This window comes from Schistocerca americana, chromosome 1 (assembly GCF_021461395.2).
Source record: "Schistocerca americana isolate TAMUIC-IGC-003095 chromosome 1, iqSchAmer2.1, whole genome shotgun sequence".
Lineage (NCBI taxonomy): Eukaryota > Metazoa > Arthropoda > Insecta > Orthoptera > Acrididae > Schistocerca > Schistocerca americana.
Window position 1 is genome coordinate 426,014,960 of NC_060119.1, and position 25,721 is coordinate 426,040,680.

Sequence of the window (25,721 nt, forward strand, 5' to 3'; positions counted from 1 at the left end):
CTACATCCTTCTGAACATGCTTAGTGTATTCATCTCTTGGTCTCCCTCTACGATTTTTACCCTCCACGGTGCCCTCCAATACTAAATTGGTGATCACTTGATGCCTCAGAACATGTCCTACCAACCGATCCCTTCTTCTTGTCAAGTTGTGCCACAAACTCCTCCCCAATTCTATTCAATACCTCCTCATTAGTTACGTGATCTACCCATCTAATCTTCAGCATTCTTCTGTAGCACCACATTTCGAAAGCTTCTATTTTCTTCTTGTCCAAACTATGTATCATCCATGTTTCACTTCCACACATGCGTACACTCCATACAAATACTTTCAGAAGCGACTTCCTGACACTTAAAGCTATACTGGATGCTAACAAATTTCCGGAATATTTTACCCAAGAAGACGCCATCATCATTTAACCATACAGTAAAGCTGCATGCCCTCGGGAAAAATTACGGCTGTAGTTTCCCCTTGCTTTCAGCAGTTCGCAGTACCAGCACAACAAGGCCGGTTGTGGATAGTGTTACAAGGCCAGATCAGTCAATCATCCAGACTGTTGCTCCTGCAACTACTGAAAAGGCTGCTGCCCCTCTTCAGGAACCACACGTTTGTCTGGCCCCTCAACAGATACCCCTCCGTTGTGTTTGCACCTACGTTACGGCTATCTGTATCACTGAGGCACGCAAGCCTCCCCACCAACGGCAAGGTCTACGGTTAATGGGGGACGAGGGGGATAATATTGTAAAAACCGCACAATATTACCCTGCGTGATTTCCGGGAGCCTATCGAGCAGTTGCAGCGCCGGGAAAGGCTCAAACAGCACAACAAAGTGGACATTATTACTACGCAAAGTCTGTGAAGGAGTACTCGAAAAAGGATAAGGTGGTCGATTTTTCACGTGCTACTGTCGTGAGGATCTACGGAAAGAGGTACAACAACAGTGAAACTACCACTAGGCGCTAAATCCTTGGACGTCCACGACTCTTCACAGAACGTAGGATTCAGAAGCTTGTCTGCTCTGTAGAGCAGGATAGATGGTGATCTGGAGCATATCTGCCGAAACAGGATAATGCTGATGCGCGCACAAGTGTTTCGGAGCACGCCGTTGATCGTACATTGTTGAAAATAGGGCTCCGCAGCAGACTACCCCTACGTGTTCGCAAGTTGACCCAACGACATCAACAATTACCATTGCAGTGTGCATGGGACAATCTGAATTCGACCGTCGATAAATGGAAACGTGTCGGCTCGTCGGGAAATCACATTTTTGCTACACTAGGTCGGTGGTAGTCTCCACAAACGCCGTCATCGAGATGAGCGGTGGCTCGAAACGTGCAGCGCGCCACGGACTCAGCTTGGCGAGAGCAGTTTCGTGCTCTGGGAGAAAATCTCCTGCGCATACATGTAACCTATGTTAGTAATCGAAAAAACAATGTCAGCTGCGAACCACCTACATCCCTTCATGCTCGATGTCTTCTCCGACTGAAATGTCATCTTTCAGCAGTATAATTATTCCTGTCTTACAGCCAGAAGCGTGCTACAGTGCTTTGAGAAGCATAGTTGGCCAAGGTGGCCGAGTGGTTCTAGGCGCTACAGTCTGGAACTGCGCGACCGCTAAGGTCGCAGGTTCGAATCCTGCCTCGGGCATGGATGTGCGTGTTGTCCTTAGGTTAATTAGGTTTAAGCAGTTATAAGTTCTAGGGGACTGATGACCTCAGCAGTTAAGTCCCATAGTGCTCAGAGCCATTTGAACCATTTTTTTTCTAGAACCATTGTTGTGAACTTACGCTGATGTCTTGGCGACGAAATTCACCTGATGTAAATCTTATGGAACTCTTCTGGGTCGCTATTGGGAATCATCACCACGTGAGCAAATCAGCAGTCCGTTATTTACGCGAATTACATGATCTGTGCGTAGACATCTAATGCCACGTACCTCCACAAAGATATCAACACATCTTCAGACCCCTGGTATTCAGATTTGGTTATGTGTTTCGTTCTAAAGGCGGACAAACAAGCTATTAAGATGGTGGTCATAATGTTTTGGCTTATCAGTGTACACTTATTACAAAGCGTTACCTTGTCAAAACTAATGATAGCTGCTACACGGTTCAGTTATTGGAGGAACGAATACATTGAGTAGTTTATATTCGTTGCCGCTGCATGTCGGTTATCTTCTGTTTGCTTAGTTACCGTCAAGCATTGTAAAATGGCTAATCCGCAGCAGAAAACATTTCGTGTCCTCGTGTCTGAGAAGTGTAGCTCTGTGATTGCAGTGCAAAGACGTTTCACGATGAAGCACCAAACTGATCCTACGAATGGGTGGACCACACCGATACAGCATATACAGTTGTAGATACAGGATGTGTATGTAAATGAAAGAGTCCTGACCACCCTCTGTTTCCAGATTAAGTGTTGCACGAATTCAAACCGCTTTCCAACGTAGTCCCCACAAAATCAACTCCTTGTGTTAGTCTAGAGTTACAACTGCGACAACAACAATGCGGGGTGTTATGAGACGTTGGTTGTTTATCAAGCCCTACAAGTTACAGCTGTTATAATCTCTGCGTCATGATGACAAACGCAAATGATTAGCATTTTCTGGCGAGCTGCAGAATACTGTCGACAGTAATGACACTTTAGCACAACACATTGTGTTCAGCGATGCTTCGACGTTCCACCGTACTGGGAAAATTAAACAAACACAATTTTCGAGTATGGGACCTAATGAACCCACAAGCACACAATGAACAAGCAGGAGATTCATCCAAATTCTCTGTGTTTTGTGCCATATCCCACTCTTCCATTTACTGTCCATTCTTCTTTGATAGAAACACAGTAAAAGGTCAGCAGTTTCTTTGTATGTTACAAAATAGATTGTTTCCGATACTTAATGAGGGTTACATTTTTCAACAACACAGGGCACCTACTCACTAGAGCCTCCAAGTGCGTGATTGTCTGATTGAAACTCTTCTGAGACGTCGGATTGGTCGTCAAACAGCCGGCGACTTACCACCTATCAGCTGGTCTCCAACGTTACCCGGATCTGGCGTCCTATGACTCCTTTCTGTGGGGTTTGATTAAGGACAAGGTTTATGCACCAACACTATCGCAAAATCTAGAAGAGCTGAAGAATCACATCCATACTCCCAGTACATCAGTAACGATGGACGTGCTCACCAGAGTGTAGAGGAATTCGAATATCGAGATGATATTGTCTGTATCGCTTGTAGAGGACATATTGAACATCTGCAATCTGAACGTGAGATATTCCAAAACTCCTGTTCCAGTTTTCATAGTTGTATTCTTAAGTTCAATAAATGAGTTCGTTCTAAATATGTATACTCTTTCTGAATCATCCTGTACAATAGATGGATGACCATTAATATTGCAGTACCAGGTAGATTAGTGAATTACTAGGATCTTCTTATTGTGCATATGCAGTATGGCAGGAAGTATATACGATTATATGTGTAGGCGGGTAGAGGCGTCATCAGTCTTCTGGCTGGTTTGATGCACCCCACCACGAATTCTTCTCCAATGCCACCCTCTTCATGTCAGAAAAGCAATTATTACCCTCTACTCTCTCAGTTATTTGCTGGATGGCTTCCAATTGGGTCTTCCCATACAACTTTTACCCTCTACATTTCCCTCCAGTACCGTGGAAGTTATTTCGAAATGACTTAACAGATGTCCTACCATCCCGTCCCTTCTTCTTGTCAGAGTTTCTCATATGTTCTTTCTTCGCCGGTTCTGCGGAGAACCTCCTCATTGATTACTTTGTCAATCCACCTAATTTTCAACATTCCTCTGTAGCACCACATCTCAGATGCTTCAATTCTGTTTTGTTCCGCTTATCGCACTGACCATGTTTCACTAGCACACAATGCTGGGACCCAAACGTACATCCCAGAAATTTCTTCCCCAAATTATGACCTACGTTTGATGCTAGTACACTTCTCTTGTCCGGGAATGCATTCGCTGGCTGTAATGGTTTTCTTTTCATGTCCTCTGTGCTTCGTCCGTAAGTGATTATTTTGTTTCCAACGTAGCACAATTCCTTAACTGTGAGATCACTAGTTTTGATGTTGAAATGGTTCTCGGGCGAGACGTTGAATGTCCTTTCGAAATTTCCGCAACATTTCATCGGCGCAACTGACCGACATCTTCGGGTGCGGCGAACACACTACTAGGGCTGTGACCGAAGCCTCCTGTTTACGCCAGTCTAATAAGAAACTGTGCAGGCGGTAACCTGATCGGTGGTGAGTCAGACATCCATGCCACCCGTCGGACGATGAACCAGCAGCTTCCGAACTAGGCTATCAGTATACTTCGCGCTGACGTCGTCGGCCCCAGCGCCCTCTGCCGGGAGCCGCCTACCGATAAGCGAGTCCTCGCTGGCGTGCGCCTATCCGCGCCGTTGTCAACCAACTACGTCCCTTGTACAACCAGTAGTTCCTCTTTATGTTTCGTGCGATTTTATCGTGGTCAGCGCTGGATGCCATGCACTGCTGTATTGGCACCCTGTGTCCCCGTCCCGATACGAAGATGTCGACGAGAGAATTTTGGAGCTTTCTTAGTCCATACAATCTCCTGTGCTGAGACAATGGTCGGCCATTGCAGGTTCCTCAAGCTGATCCAGACGCGTGTGTCGTCGACGATCGACGCACCTGACCTCCAAGGTACGACGCGTTTGTTGAATCTATGACGCCCCGCTGGTATAGGGAATCTTATAGACACTAGGCCATGCTAAACCATATCATTTTTCCTCAGCCTAAAGGAGCTCTGAGTTTCGTTGGAGGACGACAGATGGATTTAACTTTATGTTTTTCAGTAACCTTCCTATTTTCGAAGAAACACCGACGACGATGACACGATGATCGTTCCTTTTGTTCTTCACTTCCTTCCAGTTCCCCATTTTGGTTAACACGTCCAGTACGTCAGTCAGACGAGTCTCTCTTTAAGAATATCCGTTCCGTAAAAATGCTGTACGGACGTGGCATAGTTCATCGGATAAGCTTCCTGAATCTGATGTGGTTCCTCCTCTGTGAACCAACGTCCTAACTCTGCCACTTGGTTGTGCAGGATAGTAACAGCTGGTGATCTGTAAGTATAATTCCGCGCGTGTAGGTTTTCGGTACACAGCGTGACGTAATGTGCCATCCACTTTTCTCCATGCCAACACGCTGAGGAACGGTAGTTTGCCGTTTCTCCATTTTTTTCGCGTCCACCATAAACTTCATATTCGAATGAAGAGAATTTAGGTGTTGCAAAAATTAATCAGTCGGTGCAGTGCCTTGGGGTCAGATTACAAACGTGTCATCCACATATAGCCATATTTTAATACTAACGTTTTCGATATTCTAACTTCTGCTGCTTCCCATTCCTTTCGTCTCCCTTCGGTTTAATCTCATTCTGTATATTGCGCTCATTAAACGTTCACTCCACTCTGTTCTTCAAATTCACTGAGGACAGCATTGTCATCATCAAATCTTATCATAGGTATTCTTCTACCCTGAATTTTTTTCCTATTCTTGAACCTTTCTTTAAACACCGTCATTGCTTCATCGATGTATAGATTGAACGGAAGGGGCGAAAAAGTGCATCGCCGTCATACCCCTTTGTTAATCCGACCACTTCGTGCTTGGTCTTTAAATATTATTTTCCCCTCTTGTTTCTGGTAGATATTACATATTACTCGCTCTTACATACCGTTTACTCGTATTTTTTTTCCAGAATTTCGAACATATTGCAGTGATACACTGTTACACTGTCGAAGGCTTTCTCCAGGTCAACAAATCCTTTGAACGTGAACTGATTTTTGTGCAGTCTCGCTTCCATTCGCCAAGGGAAACGTCAAAACTGCCTCTCTGATGCCTTTATCTTTTCTAAAGCTGAACTACTCGTATCTAACACATCCTGTTTTCTTTTACATTCTTCTGTGTACTGTCCCTGTCAGCAACTTCGATGTACGGACTGAATTCTTATTGCACTCTCAATGTTGACCTACTTCTCCTATTCATGAACTTTAGGGGTTGCCATTGTGGTGGCATGCCATTCCCTCGCCAAACCATATCCAGATGGTTTTGGTCGGTCGGAGACCTGGGGAACGTAATGGCCAGGGTAACTGTCGAACACCCTCTGTATTCAGGTATGTTACGATAGAATGGGAAATACAAGAACTGGTGCTATCTTGTCGAATGGTAATGCTGTAGGGAGCCCAAACACAGGGGCCAGGCCCCAACTTTAACACGTCAGAAACGTACCGACGTTGTCTAAGTTATCAGCTATGGGAACCGGGGGTAAACGTGTTGGATACCAAATGGGACCTCATACCATCACAACAGGTGCTGTGCCTGTACGGTAATGATAAATGCAATGTGGAAATCTTAGTTGACCCCAGAGCCTCTGCACTCCGGGACGTTCGTCGTAATGCTGGAAGCACAACCAGCATTCATCGGAAAAGACGACGTGGTTCCACTCCTGCGTCAGGTCGAGCGAAGAATATGTCGGCTTTGTGTAGCTGTTAAGATCCTACATGACAGTGAGTATGTTCCGTCTGAAGCAGACGAGTCCATATTGACACGACTGTCCTCGTATCCCAGCGACGTGAGCGGCAATACGAGGTGAGATCAATAGGCAACGGATATTTAGTTTTTCTTAAAGAATCTTTATTTAATCAACAACATCAACTTTTCCCTCTTCAAAATAATTCCTCTTAGATATAATATACTTGTGCCAGCGCCTTTTGCAATCTTGGAAGTACCTCTGGAACTCGATTTTCGTAAAGGTGTTAAGCTCCTCAAGATTCTGTTTTCATCTCATCATTAGTGGCAAAACAACATCCTGTCATGGTTCTCTTCAGTCTCTGGAATAGAAAGAACTCCCAGGGGGCCATTTCCGGCTAGTACGGTGGTTGCGGCAACATAAAGGTTTTGCTTATTGCCAAAAAATCTCGAACAAGAATTGAAGTGTGAGCGGCAGCATTATCGTGTTTCACTTGCCACTAGTGGTTTTGCCACACTTCCGGTGGTATTCGGATTGCTTCATGCGAACAGTGCTTAACTTCCAGATAGTATTCCTTATCGACCAAATGAGCATAGGACAGGAGCTCATCACTATCGCATTGTAATCGAAGAAAACAGCGAGAAGAACCTTCACATGTGGTCGAAATTATCGAATTTTTTTCGGTCTAGGCTCTTCAGGCAGTTTCCACTGCGACGATTCGGCCTTGGGTTTCGACGTCATATCCGTATACCCATGTTTCGTCACCTTTTACAACCGTATTGAGAAGTCCTGGATTATTGTCAACTTCATTCAGCAATTCCAGAGTAATGTCTACATAACGTCACTTTTGTTGGAAATTCAACAAACTTTGCTGCTACACTTTTCATGCACAAAAGATCCTAAAAAATTGCGTGGCATGAGCCGGAGGAAATGCCGACGTCATGAGCAAATCCTCTTATGGTAATTCGGCGATTTTAACAGAATCGTTTTCTGTACTTCTTCCACATTGTCGTCAGTAATTGGTGTGCTAGGGCATCCATGGATGTCGTCGTCTTCAACGCCTTCTCGACCCTCTTTGTAACATTTTACCATGATTAAACTCTTGTCTTATTCAGAGTAGCCGAAAGCCGCAGTAATCATTTCGAATACGGTGCTGCAATTTTTCCAATTTATCAGGCAAAATTTAGTGCAAATTCTTTGATCCATCTTTTTCGAAAGTAAAAATTCGCCGAGCATTCGAAAACATTTATACTTTTTCGACTCTCAACAGTAAAATAAATATTTAGATCAGCTGAAAACGCAAACATATGTCAGGAATATGTTTCCCGACAAGTTACAAATTTTAGAAAATCGTGTATATAAGGCCCGAGAAATTAAAAAACTTCCCTTTGATCACATCTCAAGTATAGGATGGTCCGGTGTGGGTTATAGTTATTATAGGGCAGCGAAATTTGGTAGATATTCTAATGCGTTAATGCGGAACCAATTTTCGATGGAATAAGTTCCAGTTTTGGCCACCAGATGCAAATCTTTATCTGTGAGTGCAAGGAAGACGTACATTAATGTTTCCATATGTAATGGAGAAGGAACAAGACGTGTGCAAAAAAGGTAAAATAAGGGAGAAAGGCATATTTATTTTATTATTAGCGGCCACTTACATAATTTGTTCAACATGAGCAATGGAGACGTCGAAAAGATGCTGTACAGTGCAGGATATGCATCTGGTGACCAAAATTGGAGCTAAACTTTTTTTGTCGTAAATCGGTTCCGCATTAATGCATTAGCATACATATCTACCAAGTTTCTCTACTATACGATAATTACAAAACTCGCTGCAGCTGCACTTTGATTATGATCGTGTGGCATTGATGGCCGGGAGGCCCTATCCGTGGAAGTTCTGCAGCCGGGTTGCAAGTCTTATTTCACGTGACCCCACATTGGGTGACTTGCGCGTCGGTGATAATGATGAGGACAACAAAACACTCAGTCCACAAACGGAGTAAATCTCCACACCAGTCAGGAATCGAACCCGGGCCCAACAGATAAACTGCAGTCTCCCACAGACAATGGACATTATGTTTACTTCTTATACCTGTAGGTAGATGCTTCGCCTTCTTCTACGAGGCATAAAATGATCTTCTCCGAAACAAAATGAAAAGACTGTTCCGTTACAGAGAGTAAATGGCGTTACGAATACGTAGACTGTACGAAATGCGAATCTTTTGCCTTTTCAAGGAAGTAGTAGACTTCGTACAATTTGAGTTTTAATGGCACTTTTTCAGCTTACTGACACTTCCAAAAAGAATAGCGGCCAAGTTCTGAATTTGTGCGACCATGGCATTGTTAGTTGTTATACAAATCCCTTTTTAATGTTGGTACTGTGCATCCAACTACTGAAATACGATTTTTTGTAGGAACATGTTTCGCCTTTGTGATTTAAAACGCTTTGAACGCGGGGGCTTTCTCTCTCTCTCTCTCTCTCTCTCTCTCTCTTTCTCTCTCTCTCTCTCTTCTCTTTATTTCTTTCTCTCTCTCTCTCTCTCTCTTTGTCTCTCTCTCTGTCTGCTTTAGCGTTACAATGATGATTTGATATCTGCATGCAATTTTTTTTTTTCTACTGCCTGTATCCCGCGCTGTCGGCAGGGTTAAGTACGGATTTGGCATGGTTAATTTCAAGGGGTGGCCGGATGCCCTTCCTGCCACCACCCCATACCCCCCCCCCCCTCCCCCCACCTCCCCCGGAACAGAATTAGTGTACCCCAGCTGTCTGCATCGAGTGTAAATCATGGAATATTGTGAATGTGTTTCAAATGTCTGCGAGTCGTGGATCGGAGGTGGGACGTGGGGACCAGCCCAGTATTCACATAGGAGGATGTGAAAAACCGCCTAAAAACCACATGCAGGCTGGCCGGCACACCGGCCGTCGTCGTTAATCTGCCGGGCGGATTCGAACGGGGCCCGGCGCGCCTACCCGAGTCCAGGAAGCAACGAGTTAGCGCTCTCGGCTACCCTGGCGCGTATTTGATATCTGCTTGCATATTTCGCAAAAAGTTTCGCCTTTATTTTCCTCACTGACATCAGAAACTTTGGCACAGTAGGGACTCCTTACTAAGTACAAGATTCTTAGTGTTTTGTCTCACACACCTGTCGAAATTATCGAGGTGGTAGTACATTCTTTACTTCTTCTACCCTTTTCGGACAACAATACACAGCACAGCAAGGCTACCAATGACATCTACTAGGAGGAAAATGCTTTTTTGACGATCAGTAACGCAGCCAGTTCGTAACCAGTGTTGGAAGTCAGCTGGGGGAAAGAGTGTTACCCCGTCCCCACCTCATCCCCCAAAGGAATTCTTTTGAACTTCCTGCTGTAATTCGATGGACTCAACGCCTCCCACTTCGTTAACGGTCTTGTCACTACTTTACTAAAATGACAGAATAGGTACAGTAACCATTCCTGTATTCATATGTAAGACGCATTTTGAGACGTCATACCTCTCTTCAAGCCCATTCTGTCTCTAATATTATGATCGCAGTCTCTCTGAGCAGTGCTATTTTGGTGTTGCAACTGGTATGTTCATCTTGGACATTCGAAGATATAGGCAAGCAATAACGCTTATAATTACATAATTTAATAATTAAATTTATCAACATACGAAACAGCTCACTTTTGCACAGAGGCCTTTGTTCTTCATCCTACTGTCAATATATTTTGGCTAAATGTCAGTGTGTGACACACTGACCGAAATCGATTTGTTAATAAAGGATTTCAATTTTAACGACCGATGCTGCCATCTATCCAAAAGATATTAACAATAATATGGTCGTGTTGGATACAGTTCCCAAAGGATTTAGACATCATCCTACTGTTATGTGTAAGATCACAATTTTTCCTCTGGTACCTACACAGTTTCTCTTTGTTTCCCACTACATCTTGTACTTTCCTTCCTGTTATTTACGTTACATTAAATAGTTCGAATGGCTCTGAGCACTATGGGACTTAAAATCTAAGGGCATCAGTCCCCTAGAACTTAGAATTACTTAAACCTAACTAACCTAAGACAATCACACACATCCATGCCCGAGGCAGGATTCGAACCTGCTACCGTAGCGTCTCGTGCGGCTCCAAACTGAAGCGCCTAGAACCGCTTGGCCACACCGGCCGCCTACATTACATTAACACGTATTGCACAGATCATGAGTACGACATTTCGTAATGATGTGGAACGTGTTAGTTTAACGTAAGTTTTCTTTACATAATATAATTTGTTCTTTTCCCTTTAATACTTCATATCTAAATGTTCATGTGTTGAGTAGAAGGAGCTGTCATTCAGAAATTGCTTTAATTTGTTTTTAAATGTTGGTTGGCTATCTGACACACTTTTAATGCTATTTGCAAATGACCAAAGATCTTTGTGGCAGCATAATTTACCCCTTTCTGTGCCTAAGTCATATTTAACCCAGAATAGTGAAGATCATCCTTTCTTCTAGAGTTGTAGGTATGCAGCTCACTATTTTTTAAACTAGGATGGGTTATTAATAACAAATTTCATAAGTGAATATATGTATAGCGACGATACTGTGAATATCCCGAGTTCCTTAAACAAATTTCTGCAAGATGCCCTTGGATGGGCTCCAGCTGTTATTCTGATTACACGCTGTTGCGCAATGAATACTTCTTCTCTTATGATGAATTATCCCAACGTATTATGCCATATGAAAGCAGTGAATGAAAATAGACATAGTAGTCTAATTTACTGTTATTTTTATCACCAAAATTTGCAATAACCCTAATAGCATAAGCAGCTGAACCTAACAGTTTCAGCAAAATATCAATGTGTTTCTTCCAATGCAATTTCTCATCAATGCACACACTCAGAAATTTTGAATATTCTTCCTTCACAATAGACTTCGGTTCAAAGCCCATATTTATTTATCAATGGTGTTATGAGAGTCCACTTCCGGAGAACAACTTAATAATTTTCTGAACAACAATATTTACAATTTTTTCAACTGATTCTTGTTTGTTATTAAGAACAATAAGGACCCAAGACTGAAACTGTGCGACACCATTCTTGATATCTCCTCAGTCAGAAGAGTCTGTTGATTTTTCAGACGATCTGTACTGTTAATTTCGATCTTCTGCATTCTTACAATTGAATATGAATTAAACCATTTGTCCACTGTCCCACTCGTACCACAATACTTAAGCTTATCTAGAAGAATTTCATGATTCACACAGCCAAAAGCCTTTCAGAGATCACAAAATACCCAATGCGTGCTGTTCAGTTGTTCAGAGCATTTAATATTTGATTAGTGAAATATGTGTAGCATTATCTGTTGAGAAGGCTTTCTGAAAATCATTGTAACATTTTGTTAACTATTCATTTTTACAAATATGTGATGCTACTCTTGAATACATTACTTTTTCAAGAATTTTCGATAAAACTCTCAGACATAGGATTGGATGGTAGTTGTTAGCATCAAACATATTCCCTTTTCTATGCAATGGTTTAACAATAGCATAGTTCGGTCTGTTTGTTAAAATACCCTATTTCAGTGATCTACTGCGTATGTGGATGAGAATTCTACTTCTATGAAGATAGCAAGCTTTTAGTACTCTGTTGGAAATGCCATTAATTCCATGTGATCTTTTGCTATTGGACGAAATTATTATTTTCCTAATATAATTCTTCCAGAAAATTACAATTTCAAGTACTCCGTCATGCCTTTTTGCTTAATACCAAGAGCAAACTATTCTGGGAGCGTGGTGTTAAACTTGTTACTTCATTAATCTCAATGCCAGTTAAAGCAACTTAGATCTTATACTATCCACCGGCATACGAACTGCGAAGAAATCTGATCGCCTCCTACCGACATGTTAGAATTCCGTATTCGCATTATTGAGTCTCAATAAATTTCAGCCTGTCCATTTTCGTGCACTGGTATTTTCAATTTTCATAGGATACATATTCTTACAACATTTGACACTCATATCTGTAGCAGGTAAGTTTTTTCCATCCCCTTTCTTACAGATCCCTCCTAAGCAGTCCCCCAAAGGAAGATACGAGTAGCAGAACGGTGAACCTACAGTTTATTGCGTGTACGTGATTTTGATACTGTTACTGTTGAAGTCGTAAAGTAGTGGTGGATACGAGTAACAGAGTCTAGTGGAGTTGTCTCCAACTACTGGTGATATTAGATCTTCCATAGTCTTGCAGCCCAGATTCGGCAGATATACAACTTTGTCTGTTAGTATTCTCCATCATGCTTTCCAGGCCCCTGTATTACGACTGTTCCTGTTACCATGGACGAGAGTCGTGCTGTAAATATCAACTTTCGCCGTCATATATTCATGGAAGCGTGCAACGAGAGATAATATAGACGAACTGCATACACTCTAAAATGAAAACAACGACACACCGTGAAGGAACTATACGAATGGGGCGGAAATCGATAGATGTGATGTACGGGTACAGGAAAATTATTACAATTTCAGAAAAATTGGTCGATTTATTGAAGACAAAGTGCTTCACAAATTGAGCAATTCAGTAACGTGTTCTAGGGGCTACAGTCTGGAACCGCGCGATCGCTACGATCGCAGGTTCGAATCCTACCTCAGGCATGGATGTGTGTGATGTCCTTAGGTTCGTTAGGTTTACGTAGTTCTAAGCTCTAGGAGGCTGATGACCTCAGAAATTAAGTCCCACAGCGCTCAGAGCTATTTGAACCAATAACGTGATGGTCCACCTCTGCTCATTATACAAGCACGTATTCAGCTCGGCATTGATTGACAGAGTTGTTGGATGTCCTCCTGAGGGATATTATACCAAATTCTATGCCGTTGGTGCGTGAGATCGTCAAACTCGGAGCTGGTTGGAGGCCCTGCCCATTAGGCTCCATTCATTCTCAGTTGGGGAGAGGTCTGACAACCTTGTTGGCCAAGGTGTAACTTGGTAAGTACTAACATAAGCATTAGAAACTTTCGCCTTGTGCCGGCGTGTATTGTGTTGCTGAAATGTAAGCCCAGGATGGCTTACCGTCAAGGGAAGAAAAGTTGGAGTAGAATATAGTTGACGTCCCGCTGTGCTGTAAGAGTGCCGTTGATGACAACCGACCGAGAGTCAGGTTGGTATCCCACTGTTGTCTTGAGGCGTCTCCAGTCACGTCTTCGCTGGCCATTGGGAATCAGATGGAAACGAGACTCATCACTGAACACATTCTACTCCGCTAATGAGATTCCAGGCAGAAGACTTTTCTGGAGGCGCTCTGGACAGAGGTGTCTTACCGACCTGACTGTCGCCCGCCATATGGCACGACAAACGGGAGCGATGGCCTGGTATGGCACTTCATTTCAGCGAAGGACCCCTTTGGTTGCCATCCGCGGCACTCTTACGCACAGCGGTACATCGGCGATATTCTACGCTCCATTTTGCTACCCTTCACGGAAAGTCATAGAGTTTCTACCGCTTTTCCTCGTAGTTCCCAGATCGTACCTTGGCCAGCACGGTTGCCGGAAATCTCCCCAATTGACAATGTTTGGAGTATTATGGGCAGGGGCTTCCAGCAAGTTTGGGATTTTGACGATCTAACGCGCCAGTTGGACAGAATTTTGCTCAATGTCCCTCAGGAGCACAACTAACAACTCCATCAATCAATGTCAAGCCGAATAAATCCTTGCATAAACTCCAGAAGTGAACCAACGCATTACTGAGTGGGTTTGGTTGGGTTGTTTGGGGGAAGAGACCAAACAGCGTGGTCATCGGTCTCATCGGATTAGGGAAGGAGGGGGAAGGAAATCGGCCGTGCCCTTTCAAAGGAACCATCCCGGAATTTACCTGCAGCGAGTTAGGAAAATCACGGAAAACCTAAATGAGAACGGCCGGACGCGGGACTGAACAATCGTCCTCCAGAATGCGAGTCCAGTGTGCTAACCACTGCGCCCCTCGCGCGGTTCGGGTTATTGACTTACTCAGTTTGTGGACCCGTTTCTCTTGAATAAATGATACAATTTTTGTGAAATTGTTCAAATGGTTCAAATGGCTCTGAGCACTATGGGACTCAACTGCTGAGGTCATTAGTCCCCTAGAACTTAGAACTAGTTAAACCTAACTAACCTAAGGACATCACAAACATCCATGCCCGAGGCAGGATTCGAACCTGCGACCGTAGCGGTCTTGCGGTTCCAGACTGCAGCGCCTTTAACCGCACGGCCACTTCGGCCGGCTGTGAAATTGTAATCATTTGTCTACATGCACATCACATCTACCGATTTCCATCGCAGTCGTTTTTTTCTTCTTTATTTTGTTTTATTTTGATATTTTTTTTTTTACTTATTTTCCTTTGAGTGCATATTTGAAGCTCATCTGTGACGGGTAGGAAAACTATACGCACTGTGACAAGATATATCGGTCGCACATATACCTGTTTATAATCATATGCGTAGTACTAGTAGTTTCAGTACGTGACTTTTGTCAGTGTTATTCTAACATCAGTACTGCTGATAAAAATAACGCATTTCAAAATAATGATTAAAATAATCATTTTCTCTATATTTTATGCTCTTTTAAACACAATTACCAAACGCTTATTCGTCCGCCCACACAGGATGACTCAAATCTCAAGAGTCAAAATCACGCAAATGTTAGATTATGTCAATATGAGACACTGCTTGTTGGAAAAGAAAAATTAGTTTTTATTGACATAAACGAAGTGCACTTTACAGCGACAACTTAAGACTTAATTTAACTGGCTCTGAGCACTATCGGACTTAACAGCTATGGTCATCAGTCCCCTAGAACTTAGAACTACTTAAACCTAACTAACCTAAGGACATCACACAACACCCAGTCATCACGAGGCAGAGGAAATCCCTGACCCCGCCGGGAATCGAACCCGGCAACCCGGATGCGGGAAGCGAGAACGCTACCGCACGACCACGAGCTGTGGACGACAACTTAAGACCCTAGCAGCTGTCCAAAGTGGCGGCAGTTGGTCTCAATGTATGCATTGGAGTGAGTGTAAAACGTTGCCGCACACTCTCTCAAATATCCTTCTGTCTTGTTGTCTGTTCATGTACTCAGCGTTGTAACAGGCCACCACCGTTTGTACATACCACATTGACACGGTATGCCGGACAGGGAGACTCATAAAACTGGGTGATGTGATTGTCATTTTGATATGAGTCATCTGACATGGCAGAAAAAGTCTATTGTAGCTTAGTGAAAACAGTATGCCACTGCAGTCGTAAGTGACTGTCGTCGAGAGAGATACGACATGTGTAATAATTACTGTTAGACACGTGTCCGCCACACGCGTTTCAAACCCTCGAGCCATTATGGCCCGTGGTTTGAAGTAAGACTCTTAAATTAACAGTTTCCCCATACACCACACAAAGAGTCATTTGAATGATTTCTCCGTACCCCTCCACGAGTGTCGCACAACTTTAATGCTGCGTCGAGTATCTCTAGAGACCTTCAGGTAATCTTTCTCTCACCAGAGGGAAGTTCATAATGGCCTGTGTGCACCTCGAGAAATAAACTGAACATCAACTAAAATGAATAACACTATAATTTCCAGATTCAATAATAAATTAAAAAAGAACACAAAGAGAAGTGCAAAATGTCGAAATATAATAGGAAGTAGATCGTACGACAACACAGACCTATTGCAAAAATATGAAATGCCAGTGAAATGCCATAACGGTCGCTGAAAATGGTTCCGTAACAGGGACGAGCGACATGAACCGTGTGAATGGTCGGAGAAAAAAAAAAAAAAGAAAAGGTGACATCTGAACTTAACATGCAGAAGAGCGCAGCAAACGCTTCAGAGATAAAAATGTTCACCGATAACTGCACGTTCGCCAGCAGATAGTGTTTCACAAAACGGCAGCTTTGTGCTAAAGGTTCACACGATGTGCATGAAAAAAATGAAAATTACTTTTTATCCTGGTACAGTTGGAGTTTTTAAAATTCTTTGCTCGTAGACACATGAGCAAACGTAAAAACTTATAGCAGACTTAATAACTTATAATAACATATAGAGCTATTGAACAGTGTGCATTATTCATACTTAAATCCCTACAGAGACCCTCGACAGTGAACATATAGTCAAACATAAGATTGGCAAGAGTTAGTGACATGCATAGAAAAGGAATAAGGTAGCAACACCTCAGATAAACAGCTGCGAAACTCTTGCATTGCCATCGTAAGATAATGCGAAAGCCAAATTTGGAAACAGAGTGAATGCCTGTTAACATTTAGCGTCCCCTCCATACCGCAGCCAACATAAAATGAGTGGCTGCTCTAATTGTGAACGCTGGAAGACGGAATCTAGCGTCATGTCTGAAGGAACTATGCCGGCACTGCTTATAATGATTTAGGAAAACGGGGAACACGGAAAAATAGGGTGTCCTCCTGACACTTCTCTTATGTTTCACGCAACAGGACCAAAGATCATATAAGCAATGCAGAAATACCTGTATTGGTGCTTGACGACGCTTCTGCTGTAAGTTTTGCCGATTGCTGCAATTGCAAACGTAAGATGACAGTTGGTTCGGTAACATAAATATGATGAAAATGTAATTAAATACTTCAAATATTATAAATTCGAGCCGAAACTGGCCTTCGACAGTGAACTGACAGGATTAACAAAATAACACTACGGCAACTAAACGTTATAAATTACAAATTGCCATTTTTACCTTGGGGAGGAAATGCTGTACAAGTGATTCGGGAACACAGAAGAATCTGTTCCCAAGAAGTGATATGTCAGGAACACAAAAAAAGACATTTAAGCGTCGGCCTTTACTAGTCTTGCCAAAATAAGTTCCCATTAAATTTTTACCACACTTAATAGCGTATTAATTTTTCTATTTTCTTCCCACATATCATTTAGCTTTTACGAAGAAGCTATGTATTTGCCATTGCAGTATACTATGTACCGTAGATCCATTGTTCTGTCACTGTTTCCCGTGATCCCTATGTCCTGAATAACTGACTGTTTGACTGACTGACTCATCATCGCCAAGCCAAAACCGCCAAGGGTAGAAAGTTGAAATGTGGCGACGTGCGGAGCCTATGCTGTATACGTCGTTTAAGACGGGATATTTCGAAATTCTACCCGTAAGATAGTGAAATAGGGGAGGAGTGATCTTTAAAAAAATGTCGTTATTAAGGCAATTTTGAAGCTAGACCTAGGAATTACTGGTATCTGGTTTCTCAGTCACAAATAAAGAAATACGTGTTTCAGCATTTTTGTAAATTCAACCACTATGGGGGTAAAATAGTGGCTGAAAGTTTTTTTGAAAATAAATAATTACCAGAGAGCTACTAAAAGATTTTTAAGGCTGCGTCTATAACAACTGATATTTGAGTTTTCGGATAAAGTTAAAAAAATAAATGTTTCAGTGTCCCTGGAAATTCTACCTCTAAGGGAGTGCAATAGGGGATGAAAATTTTGTACCAAATATTTTGTTATATCAAAAAAATTTTAAAGATAAATTTATGAAAATTCGTATTTTACCTCTGGGTTAAATATAAAGAAATATTCGGTAGGGGGTGAAAGTTGCTATGGAAACATCTCTACAAGATCGCTAAATAAATTATAACAAAAACTTTGGACTACAGTGACCAGAATCGCTTTTCGGTCACAAGTACAGTCGGAAAAGACCATACTTATATGGCCGTAATTAGCATGAAAAGCTTAGAAGGTGTTGAACTCTGTGAACTACTTAATAATCGATTAAATAAAAACAAAAACAAAAAATCTGTGCAGGCCATACCACCCACAAGAGCGAAGCAGCTGGTGCTAAGTTAGTCCCTTATATCATTTGTTTAGAAACATGCTCTCAGTCAAATGGTTCAAATGGCTCTGAGCAATATGGGACTCAACTGCTGAGGTCATTAGTCCCCTAGAACTTAGAACTAGTTAAACCTAACTAACCTAAGGACATCACAAACATCCATGCCCGAGGCAGGATTCGAACCTGCGACCGTAGCGGTCTTGCGGTTCCAGACTGCAGCGCCTTTAACCGCACGGTGCTCTCAGTCAGACTTACCAGCAGCAGCTACAGAGTCGTTCCTGTACGCTATATTTGTCTGTTGTATTGCTAATCGAATATCTTGTACAAAAACAGGTAATGAAAGTTATCTCGGCTCACTATAGACTGAAACGAAGACGATTATTTGGTCAAGCTGAAGTAATAAAACGTCATGTTTGATGCTGAAGTTTCATTGCATAAACGGGTGTAACGTTTGTTGGAAGCAACTAAGTGGTCTCATTCTGTAGTACTTGATGAATATAATTTGGATAATTTGCGCACCGTGCGGTACGCTGCCTTCATACGTGTACACTGAGGCGACAAAAGCCAGAGGACAGCGATGTGCACATATAGAGATGGCGGTAGTATCGCGTACACAAGATATATAAAGACAGAGCTGTGGCGGAGGCGTCATTTGTACTCAGCTGACAGGTGTGAAAAGGTTTCCGGCGTGATTATGACAATGACGAGAGCTAACAGACTTTGAGCGCGGAATGGTGGTCGGTGTTAGACGCATGGGATATTCCATTTCGGAAAAGCAGTTCAGTATTCCGAGATTCACAATGTCAGGATTGTGCCGATAATACCAAGTTTCAGGAATTACCTCTCAGCACGGACAACACAGTGGCCGACGGCCTTTACTTCATAACCTAGAGCAGCGGCTTTTGCGTATAGTTGTCTGTGGTGACAGACAAGCAACACTGCATGAAATAACCGCAGAAATCAATGAGGGACGTACCACGAACGTATCTGTTAGGACAGTGCGGTGAAATTTGGCGTTAATGGGCTAAGGCAGGAGAGGGCATATGACTGACGCTAGTGCCTTTGCTATGAACATGACATCGCCTGCTGTGCCTGTCGTGGACTCGTGGCCATGTCGGTTGGACACTAGACGATTGGAAGACCGCAGGCGCGTCAGGTGAGTCCCGTTTTCAGTAGGTAAGAACTGATAGTAGGGTTCGAGTGTAACACAGACCGCACGAAGTCATGGATTCAGGTTGTGAACAAGGCACTGTGGGCGCTCGTGGTGGCTCCATAACGGTATTTGTTTACATGGAATGGACTGGGTCCTTTTGTCCAACTGAATCTGGCTGGAAACGGTTATGTTCAGCTACTTGGAGACCATTCATGTACTTAAAGCTCCCATGGCAATGCACCATGTCACTGAGTCACAACTGTTCGCGATTGATTTGAAGAACATTCCGGATAGTTCGAGCGAATGATTTGACCACCCAAATCGCCCGACATGAATCCCATCGAACGTTTATGGCACATAGTCGAGTGGTCAGTTAGTGCACGAAATTCTGCATCAGCAACACTTAAGCAATTATGGACTGCTGTAGAGGCAGCATGGCTCAGTATTTCTGCAGGGAAATTCCAACGACTCCTTGAGTCAAAAATGGTTCAAATGCTCTGAGCACTATGGGACTCAACTTCTAAGGTCATTAGTCCCCTAGAACTTAGAACTAGTTAAACCTAACTAACCTAAGGACATCACACACAACCATGCCCGAGGCAGGATTGGAACCTGCGACCGTAGCGGTCTTGCGGTTCCAGACTGCAGCGCCTAGAACCGCACGACCACTTCGGCCGGCTCCTTGAGTCAATGCCACATCTTCTAGTCATCCCATTACTTTCTCAGTCTCTCGCTCTGCGGTCGTTTCTGTTAGTGGGTGAAGATTTTGCCTTGTTCCCTCTCTTCATCTCGAAAAACCTTCGAGTTTGTTATTTTGGTTCTGACTTTGATTATTTTCTTCATTTATGTTCATCTCTTTTGAATCCATTTGAGTTTCATTGATCGACTGAGTTTTATTATTGAATGTTGGAAGATTCTTTTGATTAATATATTTTCCTCGTTTGTTTCCAAAAGAGCAAAGAAAATAACGCATGTTCTTCAGATTATATCTGAGAGTACTGGTATCTTCAAGAAGTTGGACATTTTAACTTCACCATTACAATACATACATTCTCTAATGAAATTCTTCACAAATAATTCATCCCAATTTGAGAAGAATACTGTTGTCCATTCCTACAACACTAGAGGGAAAGCTACCTCTGAGTCAGGAAGGAGTCCCATATGCAGCCACAAAAATCTTTGATCATTTGACTAATAACATAAAATGCGTGACAGGTAACAAAGTAAATTTTAAATCTGACTTAAAAACGTATCTCTGAGACAACTCATTCTATTCTAGTGACAAATTACTACTTACAACTGGTTACCAGTATAAAGAGAGAGAGAGAGAGAGAGAGTTATTTATCTATATATAGCCTGTAAACTGAGTCGTATCACATCATTTATGAAAAAAGAATGCTTCCTTTGATCTATGGAACATGTAACTAAACATCCGATGATGAGGTTACAAACAGACGAAGCTAATTGACCCATACAGGATTGTCGACTGGCGTGTAGTATTTCTTGGCATTGGCAGTAGATGTAAACGATGTGCAACTAGGGCCCGAGCAGTCGGTATTTTTAGTGGCTCTGACCAGCCTTGTTGTGACAGAGTCCCTCCTTCCGTCACGTAGGGGGCCAACGCGGCACAGCGTTGACTCGCGGTAACAAAGGAAAGAAAATTGTATTAATTACGTAACAGAAATTTCGTGTGGTACCTAATGTATGCTGCAGCAATTTCGTTATATCAAAGCGTGGCTCAGCATGACACATGTTTCTGATTCCATAATTCGCTGTGTGTCTTTATACAGTGTGATGCAGCTATGACAGGCAATCCCAACTTTGTTCAGAATGAATGAATGTCTCTAGGTACGGTTTGGGCCAAGTTATAGCGGACAAGGTGGGGAATGTTCTGACGATCGCAAGAAATTTTTATCGTTTATAGTTTCTGAATTACGACACCGAGTTTGTTTTTCGAACGGAACTGTGAACGTTTTCCTGTGGCATTTCAAATAAGTTTCAAAGAGAGCTTCAATGGCATAACATTTTTGGGACTTGATCAACTATTATCAAGGTAATAGTGCCGCAAACCACTGTCCCGTTGTCACAAGAAGAGATTTAAAAAACTCCTTCCTTATTGTACCAACTGTAAGCAAACATGTAATTCAGATATGGTTCGTGCGCTCAAAATGTTGAGCGTGACCATTGCTACACACTATGAAGTTATACTTTATACTGGATTTCATCTGAAGCCAACGACAGCACATTCCCGTGTTATAAGCCATTCCATGCCTTCGGAAGTCGTTAGTGTTTTCTAACAGACCTCTTGTTTTAAGTATCGCCACAGATTAAAGTATAGGAACGTTAAGTTTGGCGAGTGTGCACACCGTTTTGTGTTTCCTGAACAACCGTTCTAATGTTCTCTTGATAGGTTCTGCCAGTACATGTGAGGAATGGAAGGGATATCCGTCACGTTGGTATAGGAACTTCAGGTATATGAGTATATTTATATTCTTATCAACGAAACAGGTACCAAGATGCAGGCCTTGATAACACGTACAAATCGTTGCTAAGATAGAGTGTTGTTTTTATCCACTTCTTTGAATCAGTATGGATTTTCAGCTGACTATTAATACATATTGCAAAGGTTGACTTGGCTATGGGTAACGATGCTTATTCCTTCCACAAAATGTTACAGTATGTCACACCACTTTTTTATTTTAGTAGATAACATTCTTCCAATGAAGCTGTATATGCAGCGAAAGAATGAAGAGGTTGACATGAGATTAAATGACTGTTCTCAGAACACTAGTTTGGTTGATCCTTCTTGAACTTCCGAGATGGCTCTTAGTAACATTTACATTGTGTGGTAATGCTGCTGAAATGCTTTTTTTTTCATTTCTTTCATCAGCTGCTTTCCTTTTTCCTTGGCGTATTTTACTCTCTACACTTCCAGTTTCTGGAGCTGTTTTTACAATGTTTTAGAGACACATCGTGAGTGCTTGCCACGATCTGGGTATTCTTCACAAAACACCTCGACTGAGCTGTTGGTGCCGTGAAATCTCAAAGGAGAAACCTAGCGCAGCTCATCACGTTACTGGGGCCGGCGTGGCTCCACATCGTTGTCGGTATCTTCCAGAACCTCATTGACTGTTTCCCTACACATATCCCAGCAGTTCGAGCTGCAAAAGGTGGTTATTCTAGTTGTCGACACGTGGTCACATTAATGCACTCGTCAGTGTATATTCTGTTACTTCATCCGGTTCCCTGTACTCACTGCTTTACTGTACAGCTGTCATACAGCCTGCTTCCTTGTGCCTACGTCTACCCGGCTTGCCTTCCAGTGTAGTACTGCCGCGCGCAATAATCGAAGCGACGTCGCTATGCCTGTACTGAAGCGATTTACGACAGTGCGGACATAATGTTACTTGCTCGTGTGCTTGGAGCCTACAGTGCAGTGTCGTGTGGCAATTCAATTACGGCAACAGTGGAAACGTTGCGTTCGTGGCAGCGCAATGAAGACGGCTAAGAAAGTTAACGGGTTACATTAGTCTTAAGACTGAACTCGCTAACTGACACTATGGTTTCTCATCTGTCCTGAATATTTCAGAACAAATTAAAAATTTGTGCCAGACCGCTACTGGAACACGGATTTCCCGCGAAGCCTGCTCGAATGGCTGAAGTAGTGAAGGCGACCGTTTGCGGCGAGCAGTTAATCAAGGTCCGAGTCCCCATCGAGCAAAAATTTTAGTTTGTTCTGATATATTCAACGGCTGATTCCGAGCCATAATTGCAGTCTGCGAGTTCATTCTTAAATTTAATGTGGCTACTGGTAGTACAATGTCTCAGACACTGCACTGCAGCATTTCATGCAACAGAACGGCAATGACGAGAGAAAACAATGTGTCACCCTACGCGGGAATCACGATAATGTAATGTGAGCACAAGTGAGAGTAGGCACAGGGACAAATTGTGATTAGGCCACTCCTGGAAGCGTGCTTGGATAGCCGAAGTGGTTGAGGAAACCGCTCGTGACAACCGGAAAATCAAAGATAGACTCCTGGTCCGACACAAATTGTCATTGGTTCTGAAATATTCTAGCGAAGCCATAATACCATTTCGCCAATGCATTGTTAATGAATGCGGCTGCTGATCATCAACGCAGTGTCTCAAACACTACACTGCAGTGTTATTCTCTCTTCATTTTTGTCCTCTAGCGGTGCCTTACGGGACTGCGAATGGGGACATCAACGTGTACCAGGGCTGAAGACGCATAACTGCTGACAAACAAAAAATTAATTACGTAACTTTACTTTTAAACGTAATAATGAAAATTTTATGACTCCCTCTCGTATACTACTTCGAATCACTGAAAGGCGATAATAGTCCCGTCGGCGGCCAAAACCGTGGCCAAACCTAGTTAGCGTAACGGCGTGCTGGTGGGGGACTGGTGGAGAGCGTGCAGTGTCCGGCAGGTGCGGTGCCAGCCGTCGCCGGACGCGTTCAGCCCGTGCGAGGATCTGCTGGGCAACTGGGCGCTGCGCGGCGCCGCCTGGGCCGTGGGGCTGGCGGCGTTGCTAGGCAACCTGGCCGTGCTCGCCGTACTGCTGGCGGCGCGCTTCCGTCTCAGCGTGCCGAAGCTGCTCATGTGCAACCTCGCGCTCGCCGACCTCTGCATGGGCCTCTACCTGCTCATGCTCGCCGCCGTCGACGCGCGCTCCCTCGGGCAGTACTTCAACTACGCCATCGACTGGCAGAAAGGTAAGCGGCAGCGCGAGCTTCTGCCACCTGCACTGCGGTCGCACCAGCAACTTGATGCTAACATAAACGTTTACAGAGAACTGTCGTAACTAGTCAGTACGTCCCTAATTATTGTGGCGCTGAGCTGATCTGTCGTCATACGTAATCTTACTCCAAAGACAGCAAATGATAAATTTCAAGGCGCAACGAGAGTGAAACAGGGTGTATGTTGAGCCATGGGACCTGGACTGTTCCACTTTGTTGTTATCAATAGGAAGCACAGAGTTTGTGTGTATGTTAAGGCCTTCGCTCAAACATCTGGTTCGATTTCAACCAAATGTGGCACAGGAATGGCAGTCCTCGCAACTGTTGTCATTGTAGGGTTTATAACCTCCTAGATCCAATAGGAGCAGGGATACCGGCAAAAACGTGTTTTTCCAGCTCCTGGCCTATATGGTACCCTGCACAACAGGATTGTGCGTGGGAACACTATCAGCTGCCAAATCAACGTAGTTTGCAGGGCAGTCTACATGTTAAGACCTGGACTTTTACACTTTCTTTTATTAAAATGTGTTCATTCAAGGAATTAATACAAATGTAAGTCGTCCGTCTACAGCATTGGGTAGTTACGACGCCATTAGGAGGTTGGAGATTCGGCGATCATGACTTGATGTTATCAGTGCCTTCCCCACACACTGTAAACTAGCTTGAAGAGTACATATGTCGATTTCGATCCCTTAAGCTGAGCGTGCTGGTTCACTAGTGGGAAGCTGGAGAAAATACAACCGCACTCAGGATGGAACTGACTGATTTATTACTCTTGTGTTATTTATTGCCCGTGCCCAGTGTGCAGAAATGGAGTGGCATGCTTTGGCTGCACATCGAACCTACGCCGCTCAGTGGCAGTGTTGTAGTATACTCGTTCACGGCCATCGCAACTCTGAGTAACCTGGGATCGGCGTGACTTTGGGATGTAAGCATGACAGCTTTCTCATTGCTGGTAATGCCGACCTCCTTGGCTATCAAGCATGCTGGGTGTACCAGCCGCCTGACGCAGCAGCAGCTCGTGACGAAAGCAGTGGTGTCTGAGTAGCGAACCCCAGTCCCTGACGTCAGGTTGGTGATGCCTGGAGACATAAGACGCTTTGTGGTCTGTGGCTACACGTGTCTTATTCAACCTACAGTCCACTGGAGCTTCTGCCTCTCCGTACGGTCTGCGATCCTGTAGAATAACAGAAGTTGATGACTGCACCCGCAGACGGCGGTAGAGCGATGTTGCTTCTCCGGGCCACACATCGCAGCCTGCACCGCAACGGTCACTGACTTGATGTCTTTCGTCGGCTGGGTGACCAGTACTTACACGTGCAAAAACAGAAGTTCCACGTATTACGTAATTTCCCTGTACTAACACAGCCAATGTTACATCCAAGATTTCGGTAACGTCACTGGTTCCGTTAAAGAAGTTTCAATTTATGACGAAAAGCATTCCATCTTCTCTTAGGAACACCATGCGGTTTATTGACTTTTCCACGCCAGTTTCT

General features: G+C 43.4%; 1 protein-coding gene across 1 annotated transcript in view; it reads left to right on the forward strand.

Moving 5' to 3' along the window:
• The window catches only part of LOC124557359 (follicle-stimulating hormone receptor-like), a 176,085-nt gene extending 151,795 nt beyond the window's left edge, over positions 1-24,290 (forward strand). The window contains exon 11 of the mRNA XM_047130897.1: positions 23,916-24,290. Within this exon, the coding sequence (XP_046986853.1) occupies positions 23,916-24,290 (375 nt within the window). The remainder of the gene's footprint in view (positions 1-23,915) is intronic.
• The last annotated feature ends 1,431 nt before the right edge of the window (positions 24,291-25,721 follow it).